Here is a 14,944-nt window from a genome sequence, read left to right on the forward strand (position 1 = left end):
TTAAGTGGCAAATCATTTTATAGGATGGATCAGTTTCCCTATTTTAAAGCTGTTGGTTGGTTTTGAATCATTTCTCTGTGGCTCAAAAAGCTGTTTCAAAGGCCCAAATATAAACTACCCAGTAAATCTGTGAGCTTGCAAAGATGCTATGGGTACTCTGTGTCCTCATTAGTGTATGAAGCTGCAGGCCATACTGAAGTCTGCTCCTAGATGTTAAACACAACGTGAGCTAATTTATGACAATATATAGATGATGAGCAATTTCTTGGTAGGCATGGAACAGCATTTAACTTTAAAGTGTGAATTTTATGCTGGGGTGTTAGGCATTACAGCTAGTTAGAAAGATTTATACTTAAAATTGATTAATTAATTAATTAAATTAATATTTAATTATAATTAAGCATTATGTGTAGTCCTTTTATTCCTTTTCTTTGATATTTTGATGAATTGTGCTACTGCTGAAGATCCTGATTAGAAAAAAAAAAAAAAACCCAAAGAAAAGAGGTTATGCAGAAATCTTTGTAATAATTGTGTATAACCTCAGCAATAATATTACTGGCAAACATTTTGCAGTAAAATTCAGACTTTGTTCCATTCTGCTTTTTCTGGGTTTTTTTGTTTGTTTGTTTTTTAATTCAATTATAAACACAGATGGCTAGAACTGAATCCTAAAAGGAGGTACTGAAATTATTTTGCACTTTAGATAATGTCTTGGGATACTCTCATCAATGGACCAAATTTTCAAAAAAGCCCAAAATCCTGTAAAATTTCAGCCCGCTTCTCATGATCAGATTTGGGCGCGGAAAACTTAACAATACACCGTTTGCTTTATTCTGAAATGGAGAATTTATGATCCCGTTTTAGAGGCAGGGTTCAGGCTGCCTTGGAAACTTGGGAGGAATTGCTTTCCTCCTTGTAGCACGGGGTCCAGGGACTCCTGTGCTGCGGCGACTGGGGTGGGGAGCTGGGGTTCCCCTGGGGCCCCCGTGGAGGCAGCGGTGGGAGAGGGCAGCTGGTCTCTGTGGTAGTCTCCAGGGAGCTCCCACTCATGAGATGGTCTCTTGCTTATATTAATGGCATCCAAAGTTAACTGAGGCACTGTGCTTTTCCAGAAAGTCCATGTATCAGCGTGCCTGGTTATGTGGGAATAAACAACGTGGAGGTTTCCATCCCTCTGTCTTCACAGGAGGACTTGGTAATTTGACACCTGACCTCTTAACCCAGCTGTCTTTTGTAGAAACTAAATTTCCTTCCCCACGGGGAAGAATCTGAAGGAGACTGTTAGTTTCAATGAATTCAGCATCGTTGCCCCACCAGCCCCCTCTCCGTTATGTTGCTGTGAAAGGAGACAATTTGGCTCCAAATGACTAATGCGACTCTTTTTGAAAAAAATATTTTTAAAATTTCAGTCTTATCTGAGGTTATGGAGTCTATATCTGAGGTTAGCGTTATTAATTCATAATGACCTTCCATGTGGCCTTCATGGGCTGAGATTGCTGTGCATGTTAGTACATACTGAGTAAAAATATTGCTGTGAAATGATAGACTGTATTTATAGACAACAGGGCAAAATCCTAGCTTTTATTAAAAAAAAGCCACCTAAAAAGAGAGCATTTACGCACTTTTAATGAGTATTGAGCTTGCCAAAATCTCTCAAATTGGTCCAGAGGTTTGGAATGAAGAATTATCATTTGAAGACGAACAGTACGAGTTCTGCTGCAATTTCAGTAGCAATCCCCAGACCTGTTTTCTCTATGTCATGAAAACTTTAGAAACATAAACAGTGCTGAATTGCCACTGGTACTGAATAATGTGGCTTTTATTGTTGCCTAGGCTCTTCCGTATATTCAAGAAAATAATTTAATACTTATTAATAAATAAAAGGTAACTAAAGATGACTGTCGTCTAGTCTGTTGAAAATTTCTCAGTACCCTTGATTTGTTAGTAAATTCAATATATTTTATTTAAGCAGAATCATATATACAGTATATTAACTTTTTTTCCAGGCAATCTTTACTCAGCACAGAAAGGCCAGATGTATGGGAATTGTAAAAAATCAGGATATGCATAAAAACTGTTCAAGTGCATAAAGCAGCCCCATCTGGAAGACATCTAACAGAAATGAAGTTGTACAAAACCATTCCATTGATAATAAAGCTAATTTTTATGGGTCTGACAAGTATGTAATTATGTTCAGTGGTGCTTTTCAGATTTTATCACAGTCAATAAACCGCAGTGGTAATTTCATTCCCATTTGACATATTTACATGGAAACATTTGATTGGAGGAATTAGTAACCCTGAAAGCCTTGATAGATATGTTTTAATGATCTGTGACCTCCGCAGTCCCTCATCTGTTTATTGTTGCAACAGGCGAGAAGTCGTTCCTCTGTGACCTTTGTGGCTTTGCCGGCGGGACACGTCATGCCCTCACCAAGCATCGGCGGCAGCACACAGGTCAGTAAAGCTGTCTTTACTCTTTGCTATATTTTCTCCAGCAAGGGAGTCCCTCTACACTAGGGAGTAACGCAAGTCAAATAGCATGTTACAGCACAAATAATACATCGGCTCATTGTTTACTTTGCTTTTTCTCGTTTTTGTAAAATCGGTATGCCCAAGGTCTGCATCAAATCTGTTAGCTGGGACTTTAAATAATTGCTTGGGAGGGAGCGGGGGTTATTTTTGGTGTTTTTTCTGAAGGAAGTAGAATTGTGAAGACTGGCTTTCTTCTTTAAATGAATGCTAAGTCTACTAATTTTTTTTTCCAAGGCCCAAATAGATTACCTACTGTGAAGATTTTGCAAGAGTCTGCTAGAATGTCCCTGGGCGAAAATTAGAGACTACATATAGATTAATCCATTATTTTGGACTGAGACGTAGTTGAAAGCTAGTGTTGTTTCAGTTGCCCTTTTGTAATTTTAAGATAGTTTGTAATTAATAGGTGCAACTTTAAGAGTTACCACATGGTTGGCATGTAAAGCAGGATTTCTCTCCCAGAATTAGTAAAGCTTTCCTACCACCTGGTTATAAAAATTTAATATCAGATAAAATTAAATTGGTTCTTAGTTGCAGAAGACCAGAAAAAGTGTAAGTATTAAACATTTATTAATACATTTAATTGTGCTTTTTAGTAGTTCCTTGGAAGTGTTTGATTATTTGAATAGATTTTGTCCAAACAGACACAGAAGTGTTGCTGCTTAAGCCACTGTAGTTTTTTGTTTTACTGACTACCATGAGGATAATGTAATATCATCAGGAATTGCTGTGTGAGTTAAGTGACCATTGTCTAATGTACAGTGGAAAGAAATGGCTAACAAATGAGAAGCTGTAGTTACATCATGAATTTTCCATGGATTTTGTAAAGGAATCTCAGTGGGAGATTTTATTATGTCCCTGAATAAACTAATCTTGATTCAGGACATACACCGTCTAAGTGCGTAATTTCCTGGAGAGCAGCTACTCTCTTTCTTGAGAGCCTGAAGCCATTCTTTCCACCCTGTTTTCAGTTTATTAAAGCAACCATATTTGGAGGAGAGTCTGATGCTTTCCAAAAGGCGGGGTTTTCAGTGCCGATCAGGCAATATCTTGAAATGGATAAACTCTAAAAAAAATAAATACGCAGGGCCAAATTTTGCTTGCAAGTCTAACTAGTAATTGTACTTCCAGAATTTTTCTTCTGATAACAAGGAACACGCATTTGTATGAAAGTACTGCCACAGTCAGTTCTCATTCCCTGCAGGAAGGCTGTATTTTTAAAGCGTCCAAGAAAAGGCATTTAGTAAATATAATAATGAGTTCTCTTAGTATTACACTCTCTGAATGATAATGGGAGCAATTGCAACTACTGGAATGGAAGTTGTGTGCTTCAGCTGTAACTAACGGTTTCCATTTTTTCTGGAGCTTTGTAAGAATTTTCGCATGTTGGCTGAAGTTTACCAAATGTGGGCTAAGAATCAAAATGATTTTTTTTTTCTTTAGCAGAAATAAATCATTGTTATCAATAGGATGGGAGCTACCTTTTGTTTTTTATTGGCCTGCCACGTGACACACTGGGATCACACATATGTCTACGACTCATAGTCAGTGCAGCCACACAAATGCTAAACAATCGTTTCAGAAGGAAAAAGTGGAAAAAATGCATATTCTTGTCTTTACCCTTCTTGTCTTTACCTATCATGTGAGTACAGATCTGGTTTCTCAGAAATGTAAGCCCTTATCATTGGTTATATATTTATATTTTGGCATGATTAGGCCACAAGCTGATAGAAAAAATATTGTATTTCCTGGTTTATGTGCAAAATCAGGCTCAAAATATTATATGTTCCTGGTGAAAAGCTGTCCAGGTTTTCGATGGCATTGTGCCCTTCTTTTGCCAGTATGGTAGAGACTTTTGTGCTATGATCACAGGGATTCACAGGTTATAGATCATGAAGCTTGCATCTAGCAGGCATAACTTTATATTTTATGTCAGGTCTGGAGGCTCGTTATTACTTTGCTATTAACTTCATACTATACAGGACAGTATCTCAGAGGCAGAGGGATCTATCTTTTTGGCATTTATCTGCCTCTGTGGCACAAACAATCAGAGATGATTCTTTAGCAGAAAAATTATCTGTAGCTTCTATTTGTTTCAAGGAGAATGACACAATCCACCTTTTCCTGCATTGTTGCACTTACATAGGTTCCCTTGTATTTTCATCCAGTGCACAACTTTATCTCAGTCCTTAGCTGCATGCACTCCTCTCTGTACCTGAATTTTTTCTTCTGTGTCCCCAGTTGGCACAATTTTCCCAGAGCAGAATGCCAAAGCAAATTACAATCAGGTTTGAAAGGGATAGGTATCAAAAATAGTCTAAATGGCTTAAATAATTCCCTGCTCTAATACAAGCTGTCTAGGGGGCTGACACAGAACATCTTCCAATCCAAGATTTACTTCTATCACCTGTCAGAGACCCTTGATTCAAGGGCAAATGAGCAAATCCTCACATGTAGTTGAGGAGTCTTAACCGGCTTAACAAACCTCTTCTCGTCCCAGCCTCAAGGCCTGAGGTGTCCTGACACCCCAGAGAAATGTTCAGCTGCTGATAGATATTTGACACAAGAGAGGACTGGCTGTAGGACCAGCCACTTAAGACTTTTGATGCTCTTGATTCTGGTATTTCCTACTCTGTTTCTCTCTTTTTAGATGAGATTATTTTTATGTGCTTGGACAAATACCTTTACCTTGTGAAAGATGCGGTTTCTTTGGAAATATTACAGGGAGCATAAAGTGTAATTTGGTGTGAATAAGGCTGGCAGAATCTTGCCCTTGGTCACTCATGGAGCAAACTGTAGGGACTAGTTTGGTAAAATAGGATGTTATCCCTGGAAGATATGTTTTTGGTTTTTAGATGAAAATTACAGGAATGTTAAACTGAAAGAAAAAGCCATTAGTTTTAAGACTTGAAAATGTTTGTACTTAATTTATTTGCAAACATGATGAATTTCCATAGGGATTTCCTTGGTACAGGCTTTCTCAACTGTAAAGTAGAGCTGTGAAGTAGAAAAAAATAATTTGGCCTATCAGGAGATCCCAGTTGACATTTTTATTCTGTGTTACATATGTTATGTCCTTAATGACTGACCTGGTCCTGTGAGAAGCGCACACTTTGAACACAGAATAAGCTAAGTCTTTGGCTGATTTTGTCCTTGTAAAATGCTCTAGCATTCCTTTATGATGTGAATGTACCTTCTTCCAGTCCTATTCTGCAAGAATCAATCTATGAAATTCTGCAAGTCTTTCACTGGCTATGTAAATATTAGTGGCCTGATCTTCTGTTTTGTGAACTGAAGCAATAGCAACTTCAGGAGTGGTTTGGAATTTACCAGAATTTTATCACACTGTAAAGAACACTTACATCTCTGTCGAACATTTTACAATAGACACTTGTGGCTGCCTAGGCTGTGAGCAGAAACTGTCTTAAGAAACTTGGACCACTTGCAATATCGGCTGGTGCTATGTGGTAAATAAGGGACAGCTTGCGGTACTGCAAGAACATATATGCCGTAGTTCTGGTGCCTCAATGGGACGGGGAGGAAAAATTTTCATCTTTTGAGTCATCCTGAAACAACTTTTTTTGATTCCTATTTTGTCCCAGTAAGAAGATCTGCCTGAAGATAGGAAGATAAATAATATTGCAAATTTTAGTGTTGGCTGAATTTAGAATTAGTTGAATTCCAAAGAGAATTTAAGCGATTACCTGAATTCTTTAACAAAAAAGAGTAAATAACCTCTAAGTCAGCCATCAAAAACATGCAGACACACGCGAAAGAAACATATCATATCACATAATTTAAATATTTTGCCTTAATTGTGATCAACTAGGAAATGGCATAACAGAGAAAAAATAAGCAAGGGTAATTATTTCTGGCTTGAAATGAAAGCACAAAACCACTTAATTCTTAATTTTAGAACGTACTTTTTTTTTTTAATGTTGTTATCATTCTGCTCTCCTCCTTTGTTCATCTGCCTTTTGGTTTCACTCTAGTTTTCCCTTCCTCCACATGTTTCCCAGTAAACTTCCATTTTGTGCTGTAGTAGCTGACTCAATGCAACAATGCTGATCAGTCACAGCCTGTGTTCTCTTGCATGAAATTCCTTTTTTAATGTTGGTTAGTCCTCCTGCAAATTGCAAAAACCCAATCCTCATCTTCTACACAATGACAGTCTACATTTGCTTCTCGTGTGTTGGTTGTGGTGGAATCTTCCAGGGGATCATAGAAGTACATTACAGTAGTAGAGCGTTACAGGGTAAGTACACTTACTGTGCACAGAAGTTCTATGACAGTTACCCTGAACCTGTGGAACTGCTGAAGAGGATTGTGTCTTTGTTCAACTATTTTCATGAATTTTTGAAGATGGTAGCTTACATCGTACAGATCTCTGTTTGTGTGATTGCTTCTGCTCACTCATTTCAATCTTGCACTTCTCAAGACATTTATAGGTCAATGTAATAAAGAAAGAAAATTTAATAATATATGTGTTTTTATCCAGATGAGTGACTCACTTTGTGTTTCTATTTCTCACGTGAACTGCTCTTTGACTTTAATGTGTAGTTACATTACTCGGCATTGAATTTAATGTATAATGTAGCCTCTTCCCTTCAACTTCCCCACCACAGCTTAAAAAAATTATAATGTTGAATACCAGAGACAATGTAGCACAGTAAGAAGACTTACTGCTCTTTTCAGCAAGAGGAGAGGTGGAATTTGAAGAGGATCTGTGTTGTTTTTCCTTTTCCATTTATGCCAACATTTGCAGCAGAGTGTGGAACTTGGTTATAGCAAACCTTTGGCCAGAAATGACACCAAAAACCTAGCTATCTTAAAACTTTTTCTCTACCTAAGAGAAATTGTTCAGTGGACCAGTTTTCCTCTCATTTCTGAGCGTACAAATGTCAATCGTTTTTTGCTATGAAAGAGAAAACCTATGGCATCTACAGGGTTTCTCATAAGAAAGCGAGGGATCAAGGATGTACTTATGTACTTAGATGCAAAAAAGTTGACCAGACTAAAAGCAAACAGAATTTACTTCAGTATACTTCAGGCTTCGTTAGCAAGCCTGTAAGTGCCTCTCCAGGGAACAGCCTTAACAAACACTAGAGATAGTTGGAATTAAGAAAAAATCCTGTAATATGTAAGCAGATGGCTGCATTTTGTGGTGTACTCATTCCTTAGGTCACACAAAACTTACAGGATTCTTTCTGTGCTGCTCAACACATCATGCGAAAGACAAATAGGTCTAATAGCAATAGTTTCCTGTTGAGACAAGTGGGGTAAGATTTCTTCCATCTTACTAAGATTCTGATTAGTTGCTCAAGACTTCCAAATTGAAGGCACTGTGAGATTTTTATTTTTTTCCTTAATTTATATGAAAGCTAGATCCTCAGTAGCATGTTCATAAAAATGCTGTATGTAATCTGTAGGTAGAAATTGTCTGGACAGTCATGATTAAAAATTTCACTTTGCCATCCACAAATCAACATCTATCACCGAGATTTATAGTTTTTGTTATTGTGTTATTTCACTTTTCCTTTAAAAAGTACATGTTAAGTACATAACTGCACAGAGAAATTTATGATTGCAGTAAGGTATGCTCTGTGTCCTAAAAAGCTCATCATCAAAGACAGAGAACTCAAAAGAGGTAAAATCAGAGAAAAAAGGAAGAAGAAAAGCAAAAGAAAGTTGTAATTTAGGGTGGGGAGAAAAGCTAAGATAGATGCTAAAAGAAATCAGTGCAGAATTTGGAGAGGCAAGAGGAAAAGAAAGCCTTAGTCGTGATGGTTTAAGAGGAACAAAATGGGTAGAGCTGACGAGGCTAACTGGTTAGCAGCAGGCTTAATAACTGCTTTCGTACAGACTGGTGCACCCCATGATCTGACCCTTTTATCAGTTGCTTTCTGAAACATTGATTGTTGGAGCTAAAATTTTCCATGTCAGGTACTGTAAACAACTGATGCATTTCAGAAGTTGCTTGCGGTATTGTCAAAAAACCAAAATAATTTCTTCTTTTGTGGTCCTGTGGTTAGGAAGCAGCTTTTTGAAAGTGTTTGTGTTAAAAACAAAATACCCCCCCCCCAAAGATAGTAGGTCCTTGATCTTGGAACTTGTGTCCTTCCTTTTTTTCCCCCCATGGAGCTTGTTCACCATTGGGTCATTTGGGGGCACCTATCCTTCTTTTTTGTGGGGTTTGTTATTGATATAGTTAGAGGTGGTGAGGCACAGACAAGTCTTTTATAATAGTAAGGTGGCTGGGGGAGGTCGGTTTGTTTTTTTTTTACCTTTATTAATCTTTAAACACGTAGACTTCGTCCTTACACATTTCTGGATACACTATTTTATAGTTATTACATAGTGTTGTTTAAAAAATGCTGTCAATATTGCTTTCTTGATTTGTGTTATTTTAATTTTGTATGAATTAAATTCTTTAGTAGGGGTGAGGGAGCATCCTTCTGGAATATTTAATAGCAGCCCATATAAAAATAAAATTAAGTTTATTGCTTGAAATGTCAGGTGGAAGGAAATTTGGGACACAAGGGCTGGCACATTCTGGTCCAAAGATAAGGAGACAAAAAATACTTACATGAGTAGGTCTGTGGAAAACTTAAATAAACAAATAAATAAAAGTACTGCTGCTACAGCTGATACAGTCTTCAACACCCCCCAACCCAAAGAAATACCTAGTCTTCTGTTAGATTTTTTCAACTGTACTTATCAACCTGGTTAATTTTCCACAAAAATAAATACTTTTTCCCACATGCAGCTGCTAAGAATTACAGGCCGTGCTAGGCTGTCTTTTTTCCTCCCAGTTTAGTTGGCTTTTGTTGTGCGGTGCTGCTGTGATGTATTTTCTGTCAGGTGAGATTTACACATAGTCCACTTGACAGGAGCAGTTAGCCACAAGGATTTCCTAAGGAGAAACTTCCTGGGGCAGTGGGCAAGGATTATCATTTTTCTTTTGCTCACGATGGAATTTGCAAGCCCTCCTGGCTTCCACGGGCCCTCGCTCGTCTGTCAGCCCCGCTGGCCCTGCCCCAGCACAACAGCAGACCTTTACCTGATCCATCCCCCCTGAATGGCAAACTAAAAATCTCCATTCAGTTCAGATCTGCTTTTTTTTTTTTTTTTTTTTTTCAAGGGGGCAAGTTGGCAAGGTTCTAATGCATTTTAAATGAAAGCAGTTAAAATAAGTATGTATGTTATCTAAAATACCTGTGGCTTTACTACTTAGGCTTGAAAATGTTGCTATCTTCTTTAATACTAGAAGATAAAATAAATCAGGCACAGGAAATCTTCAGTTCAAGAACAGGTTACGTTGCTAGGGAGTCTATGGCCTCCCAGAGAGTTTAATTGAAGCAGCAGCCAGTACCATTCAAGCTGCTGGGAGAATCAGCTTCTCCAGAGCAGAGAGTCAGTGTCTGACAAGAAAACCCCATTTGGGGCAGGAAAGACATACTTTCTAGCAGTCTCAATTTGTCCAGCATAGAGGATTCCGCATTGTGTCCTGCCCCTTCACCTTTCCTTGTCCCATGAAACAATAAATGAAAAATAGTGGCTGGTATTCTCTCCAGCAGCTGCTGAAAGCAATTATTCCAACTCTTTATGGAGCTTTCAGAAGCTGCTCTGTTGTCCTTCTGTACAGCATTACGGGCTTTTCAGGCCTGAGGACCTTGCATTTCTTTTCCACTTGGGAGGAAAAAAAACCACAACCCAAGAGTCTCCAAGAATGAAAAATGCAGATTTCTCTTTCTTCTCAGAACTCTGGCAAAGTCTCTTTGGCAGTCTTGAGTGTCTTACGCTTTAAGCAAGCTTGAAAAATCTGGCTTGGAGGCACAGCCGCTTGGGAGTGGCCTTTTGCTACTGATGTGTCTTCTGCTGGTGGCGTCTCCTGTCAGTCTGAAAAACTGCAAATTGTACCAGCTAAGAGGCTTAGGGTTCAATTTTGAAACTGCCTATTCTAGACCTCTGAACAGTTTACAAGGTAGGTGTCCATCCCTAGCACTTTTATTCAGACTTCTTAAGTTAGGGATTTTGATTCCTTATGTAGTCTTTCGGATAAATACTTCTGAAGGCTTGCACAATGCAGTCAAGATCACCTGAGTTAGGAGCTGCCTTTTGTCTTCTGCATACAAAAAGAAACCTGTTTCCTCCCTAAATGGTAATTACATGTGCCTGTAAGCCACACAGAATATTTCTGGAGCAACCAGTTGGAAAAATGGGATGCAGGTGTTTCAGCTAGGCATTGCAGTATGTGTATCTGTCATGAGACTTTGTCTTAGTGTCTTTTAAGGGGTGGACCCTTCTGCTGCAACAAAAAGTAGTCTTTTCACATAATAATTTATAAGCTAGAGATTTTTATCTATCTTCGATTAGTAGTCCTCCAGAAATTTTCAGTGCAGTTGCACATTCAGCAGACTGAATTTTAGTCTTCTGAAAAGATATTGTTCTAGTCTAGGTTTGGTGGTTGTTTTGGTGGTTTTTTTTTTCCATTAACTTTTCAAGTCCCTCTGCTGAAATTGGCCCACTGTTCAGAAAAGATTCACAAGGGCAGAAGGATAGCAGGCAAGAGAGGGGGAATGGAGCACAGAGTTCTGGTTCATGTTCTCAGTCCTGGTTTATGTGTGTTATTTAATGGATAAGATGAAAAATCCAGGACCAGGAACAAAACCAAAGACGCTTTCCTTCTGGAGATGCTCCTTTCTGAGCAGGCACTGAATACAAGCTTCAGACTGATTTCTCACCTTCTGTCTCCACCAGTGTTGCTTTCAGGGCTGTTCATGGGCCCAACTTCAACAGGTGTAGGGTGAGGAATGCCTGTCACCTGGTGATGATATTTTCATGAAAGAAGGCCCAGTTACATGGTTACTCTGTTTCGGTGTGATTCTTTCTCCTCCTTTTTGCTGCTGTGTAACACCGACATGGGAGGTCAGTTGGCTACTGATGTGTATATGTGTCATAGTGAGAATAGCATTTTGCAATTAATACACGTATTTGGAAATTTATTTTGTATTTGCGGTTGTTTTATATACATGGACTAAAATCTTTCTCAAGGGATATGCCAGAAATTTAGACTTGTCTTCCTTTTCTGTTGATGAAAACTGATAATGCACATCTTCTCTTGTCACCTTCTAGGAGAGAAACCATTCAAATGTGATGAGTGTAACTTTGCTTCCACGACGCAATCACATCTGACACGACATAAGCGTGTCCATACTGGAGAAAAGCCTTACAGATGTCCCTGGTGTGACTACAGGTAATGAGTCATTAACTAAAGCATGATGAGAGAAGGGTTAAGGTGATCAGACGAGGTTCATTTGAAGTCACCAATAAAAATATATTGCCATTAAAACACCATCAGGGCAGCAGTAATTGCATATTAAATTAAGAGCTAAATTTAAAAACTTAGTCTTCAGTATTTAGGTATTACTTTATAAAGAAAAACAAATGATGGGAAACCTTTTAGTGGTAACACTGCAGTGCTAATGTTGAGTGTTTGTTTCACAGCTGCTCTAGTGTCTGTTAGAATTCTCCATGGTGAGGCTGCTTATCTGCATTGCCTTTTCAAATCAGTTGCAGTTTTGAAATTTTTCTCGGTTGAGTTGCAACCATTTCACCAAGAAAGGAAAAGTCCCCTAAAAGGCTTAGCAGCCTAAATACTCACCAGACACTTATTAGAATGAGAAGCAACTGGAACTAGTTACAGTGCTGCAGAGTCTTGTTTTTCTGTTCCAGTTTTCCTTCTCCTTGCCAGCCAGGGTATTTGGATGAGATTTGGCCATAGGGTTGGTTGCATGGCAAAGTCTCCCATCTTGCACCACTAAAACCTAGGGCAGTGGATTAAATTCTCAAAAATCACATGAATGGATGGTTAAGATCCCTTCTGGTGCTCATCCCATGTGTCTTTTGTTCATTATAGACCACTTATTAAATGATCTCATAGTGCTTCTTAAATTATTCTTTACTCTTCTTAAACATACTTCTACAATCTTGAATACTTTTAAAACCTTGCAGTGAGATGGCTAGTCTATGTGTACTATAAAGGAATCTATAGAAGTTTTTCATGAGCAATTTGCAAGAGTTGATGTTCAAAAAGTTTTAAAAAAAATCAGTATTATATTTGATAAATGGCATATGATTATGTAATTAGATGCATGTGCTGTGATGCATGCACGCAAGAGGAGAAAGTTAAACATTTGATTATACCACTATAGCATTTTTTATTTTCTTTTAATGCTGAGCATACAACTGTAATGTTCTTTTACTGTAAGCTTTAATGTAGTTTCCTAAAACAAGAATATGTGACAAAGCCTAGCTGCTCTCATAATACCTGGTTTCACGCTATTTACGAGCTACTTTACTGAAAGCTCCTGTACAGAAAGCTTCTGCAGTGATCATGCAGTTTCTATACAAACATTTTTGTTGCATTGGTTTGTGCATGTGACGTAAATGTTCTGTGAACTCTTCTCTATTGAGCACTCATTAAATTACTGCCTAGAACTGCAGAGAACTGAATTTGATAACCTGGGGTGGGAGCTTCCATTTCTGTGCTGCTACGTTAAGGGTCCCCCTGCTTTTTTTCTTTCTTTTTGGGTTTTTTGTTTGGTTTTTTTTTTTACATAGAAGCATTTCTGTCAGCTTCAGTAAGTCATCTAAGAAAGAGAGGTGGTTTTGTGTTTGTCAGAGTGGTTGCATTTAAAGGTCTGTGTTGAGTGAAGTGAGAGCATATAAGCAATAGCATGACATGATGTGCTGCAGTGAAGGTAGAAAGGAGTGCTCTCTTTGGTGCTGCATGTTTGAGGAGGCTTAATCTTGTGGTCATCCACTTTAATGAATCATCCCAATTAGAAGGAATAGTCTTATTACAGAACTACGTAATGAGAGATGGGTTACAGTGGGCTTGAATTCCTGGCTTGAAGACCCTGGAGACTGGGATCGTTGTAGATGTGAATCAGTTTGCAGTTTGGGTTTGTTATACACACGCAGTGAGTGGATGCAATTCCCTCAGTATGACAAAACAAGTAACTTTAATGCTCTGTTTAGTGAAGAATGGGAGATCATTTTTCTTTGGATGGACAGTTTTCTGTATGGGATAGAAATTCCAAGAACTGACAAGGTTTTTACTAGTATTTTATTATATTGGAGGTTATTAGAGAAGAAGCAAACATATAGCTTATTTTATCAGGATTAACAAGAAATCTCTGAGCATCCCCTGCTTCTATATTATTGAAAAAGAAATGTTTCATGGTAATAGGACATTAGTTTCCATCCCTTGCAGGCCAATTTTGACCTAATCTTTGGAGGCTGATCTCTGCAGATACCAGCTGATGAAGCTTTGATTCTGCAGGAAATTTGTTCTGAGCTCAGCTGAAAAACATCTGGCAGGGGTGCAGGAATCAGAGCTGTGCTGCTGCTGCAAGTTCATAGAGGCAGTGAGGCACTCGGTGTAGCTGCAGAAGAGTCAGTAGAGGGGCTGCTGCATTTATTAGCCCAGCAGTCCAGCTTGTGCCTGCCAGTTTCCACAGTCCTGGGATATTAGCCAGCCTTGCTGGCAAGTGCATTTTTTGTTCTCTATCCACCTCTCATTTTTTTTCTCTTTTTTTTTTTTTTTGTTTTAAAATATAATTTTAAGGGAATCACGTTTCCTCCTTGTCAACTCACCCAGTACTACATCTTTTCATGGAAAGGTATTAGCAATTCTGTAAATAATGTCCTTTGCACCAGTTCAGCAGAACATGTGTACTCTTGTGAGTGTCACCTACAGAAAACATAAAATCAAGATTTTAAAATCTGCTGACCCTAGTGATAAAATTCACCCCCATATCTAGTGCTCGAGTTCTCACTGTGGTGCTTTCAGCTCAGCCCTTGCACTCTAAGTTCATCCAGCCTATTTCAGATGTTGCTGTTTAGTGTTGCTTGGCAACTGCAGACTCTTTAATGACCCTTGTAGTTTCAGCGAGGTGAATATTCCTCATTTTGTGTACGGATATGGAGTAGAGTATTGTTAGTGCTACCATAAAGTCTCCTTTCACCGATAGGTGATATGATCTCTCTATCAAGTAGTTTGAGATGCTTGAATTAAAAGAGTGTCTAAATACAAGGTATTTTAATTATTCCTGTTCAGCTCATCAGCGCTCAGAGGGTTCATAGAGATTCCTGATTTCAAGCTTTTTAATTCCTCAGGAGGAAATTGTGAACAATCATCCTGCAAAAACTCTTGCCAGTCTCGTGAGTGAAAGGCTAGCTAACCCTGGCTAGAAGTACAGAAAGAAAGGCAATTAAAAGAAATTAATCTGAATTTAGGAACTGTTATGAAAATCTGGATCACCTGTGACTGGGCAGGCACCTAGAACTCTTCCCCCCCCCCCCCCCCCCCCCCCCCCCCCCACCCACCGCCCCCCCCGTCCCCC

At 38.6% G+C, this 14,944-nt stretch overlaps 1 protein-coding gene across 1 annotated transcript in view; it reads left to right on the top strand.

The window, feature by feature from the left end:
* ZNF407 (zinc finger protein 407) overlaps positions 1-14,944 on the top strand; it is a 321,826-nt gene that overhangs the window by 180,288 nt on the left and 126,594 nt on the right. The window contains exons 5-6 of the mRNA XM_010577929.1: positions 2,373-2,456; positions 11,670-11,790. Coding sequence (XP_010576231.1) covers positions 2,373-2,456; positions 11,670-11,790 — 205 coding nt within the window. The remainder of the gene's footprint in view (positions 1-2,372; positions 2,457-11,669; positions 11,791-14,944) is intronic.

The sequence above is a fragment of the Haliaeetus leucocephalus genome, unplaced genomic scaffold, assembly GCF_000737465.1.
Source record: "Haliaeetus leucocephalus isolate CR32 unplaced genomic scaffold, Haliaeetus_leucocephalus-4.0 Scaffold587, whole genome shotgun sequence".
Lineage (NCBI taxonomy): Eukaryota > Metazoa > Chordata > Aves > Accipitriformes > Accipitridae > Haliaeetus > Haliaeetus leucocephalus.